The sequence below is a fragment of the Nannospalax galili genome, unplaced genomic scaffold, assembly GCF_000622305.1.
Source record: "Nannospalax galili isolate Female #2095 unplaced genomic scaffold, S.galili_v1.0 scaffold1609, whole genome shotgun sequence".
Classification (NCBI taxonomy): domain Eukaryota; kingdom Metazoa; phylum Chordata; class Mammalia; order Rodentia; family Spalacidae; genus Nannospalax; species Nannospalax galili.
Window position 1 is genome coordinate 609,453 of NW_008359102.1, and position 11,591 is coordinate 621,043.

At 35.7% G+C, this 11,591-nt stretch overlaps 1 protein-coding gene across 3 annotated transcripts in view; it reads right to left on the reverse strand.

Moving 5' to 3' along the window:
• Dcc (DCC netrin 1 receptor) overlaps positions 1–11,591 on the reverse strand; it is a 791,710-nt gene that overhangs the window by 192,903 nt on the left and 587,216 nt on the right. For all 3 annotated transcript variants that reach the window (XM_029558504.1, XM_029558503.1, XM_008822828.3), the window contains exon 12: positions 8,424–8,565. In XM_029558504.1, coding sequence (XP_029414364.1) covers positions 8,424–8,565 — 142 coding nt within the window. The remainder of the gene's footprint in view (positions 1–8,423; positions 8,566–11,591) is intronic.

The following is an 11,591-nucleotide window of genomic DNA, read 5'->3' on the forward strand; positions in this document are numbered from 1 at the left end:
ACCCTTCATTCTGCATTTCCCCTATCTCTTTCTGTGTTCACAAAAGCACATGTTCATCCCTTACAGTCAGCACCACTTTATCTGATGCTTAAAGTTTCAGAGCATAGGTTTTCATTTCCAGCAGATTAGGTTTGAATTTTTCTTTCATCACTCAGCTGTTTGACCTTAAAAATCTTGCAAGCTCTTCCATTTTTTTTCTATATTTTCTCAACAATCAAATGGAAATATGTAAATTCAAATTGTTGTAATGATTAAATTTGAAAGCCTAAATATTGCATAGTAGTTATTGGGAAAATTCCAGAAATGTGACATGCTTGTTATTCTTATAAATGTTAAATTTTATTTTAGTAGCAGTGACCTTTTATAGAATCATATAATGGAGTAAACCACACTAAAGTTCACTAAAGATAGCAAAATGGAGTCTGTAAGGAGCACATAACTCTGAGTTCAACCACCAATAGAGTCAGCATTATTCCTTCAGTTAGTGGTAGACTTCTTATAACACAGCGACCTCTGCTACAAAGGAAGAGTTTGGGTTGACATGTACTGTGTGAGTCCTGTAATGTTTGTCATGACCCTAAAATTTATTCTCAGAACTCAGTGTGTGTGTGTGTGTGTGTGTGTGTGTGTGTGTGTGTGTTTGTGTGGTGTACAGTGTGTGTGTATTTCAAAATGCTTTTAAGTATAAGATTATATTAAAGAGCTGGGTATGGTAGTGTCCAACATCAACCCCAGCACTCAGGAGTCAGAGGAAGGGGAATCTCAGTGAGATCTAGACGAGCCTGGTTTACATAGCAAGTTCCAGGTCAACTGGCGATACAGGGAGACCCTGTCTTAAAATGAAACCAAAGCAAACCAAAAGATTCTTCTAAAGCTATCACTGTATCTGTAGCAAAGATTTCTTTAGTTATAAAAATTCTATCATTAAAACAGCTTATCTTTGCCCATTGCTATCCCTAAAATTAAGAATCCTTAATCTCTACAATTCTGTTTTATTTGTAATTTCAAAGATTGTATGGTAAAAGTGGTATATTTCTTAAACAGTGTGGTTTTTCTAATATTGACCTTGTTACAAAACAGCTGTGGTACAGCTTCCATTTTTCAGTCCATAAAATATCAATGTGTTTATCATTATCTTTATTCTATGTTGGCTATGAAATATGAGAACTCTCTTAAATTCAGTTCGGAGTTGATTTTCCTGAACAGCACTCGGAAATTAAAAACATCACCTTAAAAATTAGTTGACACGGGTTCCCACAATAAAGTTGATATCTGCAATTTAAAATCCTTGTTTTAATTCTGAATTACTATGTTATTGCAGATGTTCCATTACCTTAGTAAAACACACAGGATAAAAAACACCTGTTTAACAAAATAGAAGATGGTGAAAAAAAGTATGCATCTCTGCACTTGAATATTTATGCCATACAAAGTAAGTATTCAATCATTTCCAATTTTCTTAGAGCCAAATCAATGCATCATGTATCTTATAGGCATTGAAAATAGAGGGTCAAATCCTGTACACTTTACAGCACTGCAGATTCATATGGAAAATCAATGACTCTACTTACTACAAAATATATCAGTTATTAGGTATGTTTGAGAGACAACTCTAAACAACAGTCAATTTTCAATGTATAGTACTTTCTGGCTCTATAATGCTTTTGAAAACATTGCCAAATTGTCAAGAATATAACAGGTGTTTCTAAGTCTGAGTCACAGGAGAGAGAACAGAAAGGCAAAGGCTCAGCTAATCTTGCTTTATTGACTAATTTTGTTGCTTTAGTTCAGAATAAGAGTTAGTATTTGTACCAGTTATTTTTTCAGTTACTATCAGATGCAGTTACAAAAATAATTGATCATAATATATATAAATTCCAAAAGCGCATTTTAATAACTTTTGACACAAAGAAATAATAGTGGGAAGTAAAGGTTCACGTTTTGAACTCAGAATCCTCCAAATCTGTAAAGATGCAAATAGGCAGTTGTGAGCTCTTCCCAATCGTAAGCTAATTAATTCCTCCCATTTATTTCATGTTGGATGCACTGATAATAGGTGAGTAGTGATGGACTACCTCATGCTGATTAGAAGCTCTAATTATCACACAGATTTTAGATGAATACACATGTAGAGATGAATTATTTATTTTGAACGAGTATACAACTCAAAATGATTATCCTTGAGAGGAAAAATAACATCAATCTGTAATGATCTAAACAGTGGCCTCCCAAAATTTGTGTAGAATTGGTGTAGCCATTTAGCCACAATTGGAAATAAAGTCCTTACAGACATCATTATTTAAGGAGCTCAAGATGAAATCGTTCTGGATCTAGGGTGAGCACAATACAACTGAATAATACTTAACTCTTTAACATGTGATTTTATATTCATCTTCAACATGCTTTTCCATAAATTTACCCAATACTGTGATATGACTATTTTTTAATTTGTAATTACAAAATATTATTTTTATTTCATGTGCATGTGCGTCAGTGCACCCATGACATGCAATGCCTGCAGATGTCAGAGAGGGAGTCAGATTCCCTGGAACTGGAGTTACAGCTGTTTGTTAGCTTCCATGTGGGTGCTGGGAATTGAACCTAGGTCCTCTGCATGAAAAGCCAGGGCTCTTAACTGCTGAGACATCTCTCCAGCCCAATAACTTTTTTTTTTTTTTTTTTTTTGCAATTTTCAAAAAAAAATTTAAAATTTTAAAAAAATTTTTTTTTTTTTTTTTTTTTTTTTTTGGCAATTGCCTAATAGAAATTTAGAATTTTAAAAACTATTTGCTATGAATATAAAATTGAGGGAATATGTTTTATTTTAAAATACTGCAAAAATAAAGCTAGGCAGGGTGGTGCCTGCCAATAGTCTCAGCAATTAGAGAGCAGAGGCATGTGAATCTCTGAGAGGAGGACAGCCTGGACTACATAGCGAGTTCCAGGCCAGTTTGGGCCACAGGGAGACCCTGTCTTAAAAATGCAAAAATAGGATTAAACTCTAGGATAAATCATAAACTTTGGAAGACTGGGACATATTTTTATGAAAAATTGTACACACAAATGCATATATACTTACTTATGTGTACACGTTACAAATAACATACATATTGCTACAGATTGCTTTCCAGAAACGTTCTAGGAATTAGTTCATATTTCTCATGTGCTTTCCAGAATAGGATGGCATCATTCACGTTTATGTTTATGACTTTAATCAGGGTAAAATGCTAACTCATCTAAACTTGTACTTTTCTATCAACAAGATTGAGCGTTTTGTCATGTTTATTGGCTGTTTGTATACCGTGAACTGAATTTCCAGCCCTCAGTTTTCAGTTCTATGCTCATCTTGTATTTTATAAACAAAGTTTATTTCATATTTAAATGTTTTTTGAGGAGGGAAATGTATTTCTTTGCATATGTGAGGAGTTGCATATTCAAATGTCCAGGTGGTCTCTTCCTGTCTAATATTAAATTTTAGAAACATTAAAATATTTTCAGTAAGATGTTTCAAAATATTGATTTCTCTTAAAGTAAGCCACATGTCATATTAGGTGACATGATGAGGAACACATGGATTTACTATAACATCTGTTATTTCATTCTCCTCATTATTTTTTCATGGAAGAGGAAAGAAAAGCAGGAATTTGACTTTTAAGACATGTTTTACATAGTGTGGTAGAATAACACAATGACTCTTTTTCTTAGAAATTTTTACCTTGATTTTAAAAATAAATACTTTTATTAATTACTTGAGATATTCATGCAATATATTTTATTAATATTCACTCCCAGATCCACAAATGAACTCCTCTCAGAATATCTTCTTAAACTCAACAGTACCTACCCAGGAGATTTTGTCCAGATTTCAAATAGGTTGTACACTGGACAAGATCAAGTCAGTCAAGCTTCCAGCACAGAGGGGAAGGGGGTCATGAGCCCTCATTTTTCACTGAAGAATTATGGGCATTTGACGGCTTTTATGGGATGAAAAGTCAGGGTATATTTGAGGATATGCATCCTGGTCTGTTGACAACATTCAAATGGATGACCCCACATCCAGGAATCTATGGGTAGCACAAGTTGGAATAGGCATTGTTTTCTAATACAAGGACAAAAATTTGGGGCATGTGAGGAATTTGGGGTAGATTTGAGAGGAGCTACGGGGGTGGCTGTGGGTGAATATCATCAAAATCATTGTATGAAATACTTAAAGCATTAATAAAAATATTCAAATAAAATAAAATAAGCAGTACAACACTTTCATATCTATCCTGTAAACATTCTCAACATTGTGGTAACATTTTAAGACAAAATTCCTGAAAGGAACTACCAGGTTATTCTGAAATTCCAGATCATAGGCTAAAGAAGAAGCTCACAAAATAGCATGTGTGCACATGTGTGTGTGCATGCACCTGTGTGTGTGTGTGTGTGTGTGTGTGTGTGTTATTATCTCAAACATTTACTCGGTATCTGCTATAGAGAAAAATGGATAAACAAGTGGTTTATGTTCTTCCTCTTTTAGTGACAGTTTATTCCTTATAAATAAAAAGGAAAAAGTGAGCAGATCATTGTCATTATGTGTCTTGGTTTTTTGGCTATGGACACAATGTGACCATGACCTCACACTTCCCATACATGACTTTCTCTTCATGATGGACTATACCCTAAAATTTGTGAGCCAGAAAAATACTTCTTTCTAGTATAAATAACTTTCATCAAGTATTTTGTCACATAAATGAGAATGATAATTAATATAGAAGATTGGTCCCTAGGACATAGTAGCTCCTGTGGCAAACCTTTGTGGTTTATAGACATTTAGAATTGGTTTGTGGGATATAGACACATTTGGACCTGAAGATGAGAAAAATCCTGAGTACTGTTGGCAGGGCTTAACGAGCAATTCTGGCAAGAGTGTCGAAGGCCAGAATACAGAGTAGTATTGCATAAGTCAAAGGCTGCACTTATGAAGTTTCACAGGGAATCGAGGACTCCCTTGGGAGCTGGGGTCAATGTCTTTCATGTTAAATTCTGACAAAAATCTGGCTGTTTTCTGCCCAGGTCTTGAGTGTAAAAATATTGTTTTTCAAATATAATGAACGAAGTTACTTATTATATCGAGAGTAGAGCATCCAGGATGTGTCATGGTTTTGCTTACTGCCCTGTGTCAGATCCACTATGAGAAAGCAAAGATATATGAAAAATATATATTTTGAAAAGGAAAGCAACATGGTAATTTCAATTTCAATCAGGGCTATTGTGGAGAAAGTAGTGGTAATTATTAAAGAGACTGATACCACTTAATTGAAATGTATTTGGATAATAGTAAAGATGCACTGAAGGCAAGACCTCACTCATCAAGTGCTCCAAGTTTAAAATGAGAGTTCATTTGAAAGGACAGAGCCAGAGCCTGAAGTGAGAATTCTGCTGAATGGGTTCCTTGCTCAAAACCAAACACCTAGTGAATTATTTTCTCAGGTTCATTTGCAAAAGTACACAGAGGTCATACAGGTGTGGAAAGAGTTCAGTCTACACCTCCAGCAAGTAGTAGGCTTGTAAGTGCTGTCCAGTGGGGCTGGTTTTCCAAAAATGAAAAATGCAACAGTGATTGGGGCATGGCAGCTGACATCAAAGGTCAAGAAAGTTGCTGACACAATGTGTGGCAGCGTTATGTTCTCCAGAAAGAAGTCTGAGTACTCATTGCATTAAGCTGTGAAAGTACAGCTTCATTCCAATGGAGAATCCAAGTTATTGAGATGGGAGGATCATGGATTATGTGCTGACAAAAGCTGAAGCAAGGGACAGAATCAGCCTGAGAGAGAGGGTATATATGCTGCTGATGGATAAACTGACAGGGGAGGATATCCAAGATCATTGGACTTCAGATGAAGTCTCCACTTGCTTCATATGTTGGTCATGGACCTGTAGGATTTGGTGCTTGTGCTTCTGTGTTTGGTCTTGCTTTAACTTGATTTTTCTTTGCTATCTACCCACTTACCACTTACAGAATTGGCATTTTGGCCATTATATATAAATTTTCTTATTTATTAAAGCATGCATACATTTTATTATGTATTTACTTGTATTCCCTTAAAACACTACTGATTATTTCACTACTTAATTTCCATATTAAGTATTTAATGACTCCATTCATCAAAACTTTGAAAGATAAACATGCTAACACACACATATACACACAAAGAACTCCTTTCCTTATGTTGGCATTTTGGCAATAAACTAAACAGAAAAAATTGTAGAATCATCACTACTCCATTACAAAATGGACATGCTGTTTTAAGGGATAAAATATTCAATAAGCAAATGAGCAAAGAATAAACAATCAGGGAGTGATATTAAAAGTCTATAATTATATCATGACTTATTTATTAATTTTTAAAATGGCTTATACTTAAGGTTGTCTTGAACCTTAGAAGTGACTTTGAGTTTCTGAGCTATGTTAGAACTGTTAAGATTCTGAGAAAAAATTCCAGAGGAACTAAGTGTATTTGATATTATTAGATGACCATAAGCTTTTGAGGATCAGGTGTGAAAGATCATAGTTTTAGAATGATGCATTTAGCATTTAGTTGTCAAGATGACAAGGGACAAACCTGTTTGTTAGTGGAGAGGTGTATGTATGTGTAAGTGTGCTCAACCATGTGTGTATGTGTGTGTGTGTGTGTCTGTGTGTGTCTGTCTGTGCATGTAGTCATAAATCAGTATTAAGTGTCTTCCTCTGTTACTCTCCACATTATTAATTTGAGAAACTTTAACTAAACCTGGAAGTCACAAATTGGCTAGACTGGCTAGTCATTGAGCCCCAGAGATCTGTGTGTCTCTGCACCCCTGACAACTTTCCAGCACTGGGGTTACAGTTTGTATGCCTCCACACATGGCCTGATGTCTTTTATGAGTGCTGGGTATCCAACTCAAGTTTTGTGCTTGTACAGCAAACATTTTACCCACAGAGCCAACGGTAGACTTTTGATGATTAATCTTCATTGATTGTCAACTTGTTTGAAATTGGAGTCATACAGGAGACTCAACACTGGATATATCTTTGAGGGAACTTCTAGACAGGAGGAAGGTTGCACCCTTAATGTGGGTGGTATCTTTACATGATGCCAGACTGAACAAAAATAGAAAGAGGGTGACATACAAACCTGTTTCTCTCTCTGCTTCCTGACTGTGGGCACAATGTGGCCAGTGGCTCACATACTTACCACCATGTCTGCCTCACCATGATACACTCTTCCCCTGAACTGTGAACCCAAATAAACCTTTTCTTAAGCCTATTTTGTCAGGTTTTTATTGCCACAGCAATGACAAAAGTAATTAATACATGTACAATTGATTTGCTCTTTGTGTTGTTTACAAGGCCGTAGAGACAGCTAGGGCAACTCCTAAGGATGTGAAGCTCAGAATTCTGCTGCTACCACAGAATAAGCCACCACTGCATAAAGTGGCAGCAAACAAGGTGAGATCTCATATTTGACCTCCAGGTTTGAACTCACAAAGAGCTCTGATTTGCAGAGCCCTCCCTTGAGCTCTGCAGAAGTCAACCACTGTTGGTGGACTTTGAACAGTGACGGACAAGAGAAGCTGGAAATACTTTCTATCCAGTCATGGGTTGTGAAGCAGCAGCTTGTGTGGCCTCACAAGAGACAACCCCTGAGATGTTGCAAGCTTTGCGTCTGTTCCAAAATCATGACCACACCAGTTCAATAAGATATTACCATTTTTATTTCTCCTCTTCCCTTACGAACTTCCCTTTTTTAGTAACTCTTGCATTCCTAGGCTCACATCTCAAATGAAATGACTTTGAATGCCTTGCATAAGTCTGCATACTACATGCATTAAAAATATCAACACTAAAGAAATAAATCATATTTTTTTTAAATTATAGTTTCTCTTCATGAAAATTGGTTCCAGTTTTCATAAAGGTCAACCTACTATGGATTTAACCAATATTACTACAGAGGTGAATTTGCTTTCATAGTTAGGGAAAGTACAACACCCTTTCTTATTTGCCATTTAAAAATTTTTCGACCTTATCTTTAGCCTTGTGGTTGGGAAGAGGTACCAAACTGCCTAAACTTAGAGCGGCTTCATTAGAAGCTTTGTACACATTACTAACTAAAGAGTTAAAAGTTATTAGATAACAGAAGCTGTTGAATCAACAATTTACAGTCACACAGATAAAAATTCTGTCACAATTATTAAGATGATGATCCAGAGGCAAAACAGGTAGTGAAATCCTTGCAGAGTTAAAGTTAAAAACATAAAGGTTATCCTAGTTCAGGTCAGTAAACGTGACCTGCCAGGGGAAAAAAAGAATCAATGTCCCTTTGTGGTGAGAGTGTATTTTATTCTTAAAGCATCTAATTCATCAAAATCTTGCCAGACTACACTGTGTAGACACTGACCTGTGAACAGGTACCAGAGGTTATTTGGCTCCAGTGTTTCCATCTCACCCCTGCGGGTTGTCTTTCGGTGTCGAATTTTATAGCCAGTGATAAATCCATTCTGTGTTCCTGATGGAGGAGGAAGCCAGCTTACTTTGATACTCTGTAAAACAATAAATGTAAATTAAGACACTGAAGAAAGCAAGACAACAGGAAAGGGTCAGGGAAGTGACCCTAACAATAGTATGAATAAAAGAGATAGCAATTGCCTCCACCTTGAACTCACTGTTGTAATAAGATAGCATTCATATTTGTTTCATTTTAATAAAAATGCATATAATTTATTTGCTTGATGACATGCAATACCATGTCTTCATTGCAAGGACCATTAAAATGTCATGTAAGAATGATAGGAAATTATTCTAAATAGTATCAACTGCTCAAGTAATAGAACTATATTTGATGAGAAATAGTGACACGATGCCACAAACTAAAGGGAGGGGCTGAGACAGAGGTAAAGAAGAAGACTAAGCCTAAATACTTTTCTTCTCAAAAATGTTAGCTATTTTATTTATTTATTTCTAAATACTTTAAAGAGGCATTCATGAAAAACAAGGAAATTGACATTTAAAACTCAGGAGCTTGTTGCTTCCTAAGTTGGAAGGTAGGACTGAGGCATGGTACTGAAAGAGAAGATGGTTTGCGAAGTTTCAAGATCAGTGAAACTGCAGTTTCTTAGATCTAGTAAGCAAGTCTACTGCGTCTCACTGACTGGAGTAGCTGGGAGCTTTATGCTCAGCAGTTGTTGAACACAAAGCCCACAGATTCAGATAAGAGGCACAGAGGAGAGTGGGATATGGGTTAGGGTTAGTAGGTCAAAGATGTGAGGCATCCATATCTTCTTTTCCCACCAGATACCTAGAGGGACCCAAGTCAACCAAGAAGAACATCAAATAATCCTTATGACCTAAAATTGCAAACTTTGAACTAGAGAAAAAGATCCAGCACAGACCCTAACAGTGAAGCCAGAACTTAAAACCCTACCCACGGCCTAGAATTTGTCCTTTGTGATTCAGCTTTTAGTAATTTATTCTAATGTAAACTGACAACTTGAAATGACCAGATATGAAGCAAAGCCCTTGGGCTCAAAAGACACAGGAAGAAACACAGAAGGATAGAATGGGACCTGAAAGAAACAATGATAACATATACAACAGAGTCTTGCAAATACATGCAATCATAGACCAAATATCTAAAGAAACCGAGTTTCATGAAAATATACACAAATTGAAATAGTAACCAAGTCGGAAAAACAGGAGAATAAAGATCACATCTTCAATAGAAACATTAAAAGATAAATAAAAATAAGCTAAAATTTCAGAAGGGAAAAATGACTGCAGTAATTGTAGAGAAAAGATTAGAAATGAAGGTTTAGTCCATATTTTCCAACATATAACTAGTAAGTTAAAGGAACAAAAAGGCAAAATGTGTGAGACCAAAAAAATATTAGGAAAAAAAATGTATCATTCATATCACTCCGTGTGATTGGAGTTTTGAATGAAATATGTGCCCCATGGTCTCAGGTACTTGAACACTTGGTTCAGTTAGTGTCCCTGTTTAGGGAAGTTTAGGTAGACTCATTCCCACTTTGATTTCTCTACTTCCTGTGTGGGCATGGAGTGTGATTTCTCAGCTTCCTGTCCTGGTTGCTATATCTCCCTCACCATTGTGAACTCTCTTTCTGGGACTATAAATAAGAATAAACTTTCTTAAGTTGCTTCTGGTCATGGCATTTTTACCACAGCAATAGAAAAGTAACTAAAACATTTCTCATTCCTAGAAGAAGAAAAAAACTTCGCAGATGTGGAGGAATTTGAGTCTAGAGTGAAAAGACTATGGGATATTTAACATAACAAACTAAAAAGAATCACATTAACATATATCACTGTAAAATGGTAGAGATCCTCATGAGAGATGACTTGGAGGAAAAGCTTCTGAATGGGGATTAGAGGAGACAGGGCACATAAAATATGATCTAGAACAAAAATCTTATCAGTTTTCTCAAAGACACTTAAGGTTAGGAATTAATGCAATATAAATTAAAGAGTTCTGGTTGGGGAATTTCATTCTAATGTTCTGTTTAGCCAAATAAATAAACAAAAGTATAATATAAGAACAGCACAGAAATATACTCTTCTACATGTACACCATATGGAAATTTCAGATGTACATGCTTTCAAAGACATTAATATGTATTTCCTTTATCAGAAGACTAATATAAAGTGTGTTTCAGAAAAATAAGAATCCAAGTTAAGAAAGAAAAAAACTTAAAATGCAAGAAATAAATAACCTAAAATAAAAGTATGATGTTCTCAGAAAGATATTAAAAAAGATCCCAGTGTGATATATAGTTTAATATAAGAAGGAACCAGATTCAAAAGAGCACAGCTGAATAATTCAATCTCTATGAAATTAAAAAATGAAAACAATTAACTTATAAATATAGAATACAGAACAATTGCCTAGGCAGTGGCACTGTGGGTTTGACAGGACTCATTACAAACGAGTACAGGCCAAGTTCTGGGAGTAAAACAAATCAGTATGTTGATTTCATGCTTGTTACATGGGTGTATACAAAAGTCAGAAATCATTGTCATGGGCAAAATTTTGTCCCTCCAAGATATAGATATTGAATCTTTTAAAAGATATTTTATTTTTTATTTTATGTGTGTGCCTGTATTGCCTGCATGTATGTTAGTGCATCCTTGTCATGCAATGCCTATGGAGGTCAGAAGAGGTCGTCGTATTCCTCTGGAACTGGAGTTCCAGATGGTTGTTAGCCACCACGTGGGTGCTGGGAATCAAACCTGGGTCCTCTGCAAGAACAGCTAGTACTCTTAACTGCTGAACCATCTCTCTTGCCCCTAGATATTGAATCTCAATTCCAAGCATCTCAGAATATGATGATATTTACCAGTTAAGTGGTAAATTAAGCAGAATTCAATTTGATAGGAATGGCATCCTTAGAGAAGTAATGGAATAATTAAGATTCAAAGATTTCACTGTGTCCCCATTCCCTATTGGCAATTTGGGTAACCTCTTCAGAGGATGGTGTGGTAACAATAGGAGCTAGGAATTGGCTAGGCAGTTAGGGTAAAAAGACCCCAAAGAAAAGTAGCCAGTTTCTTG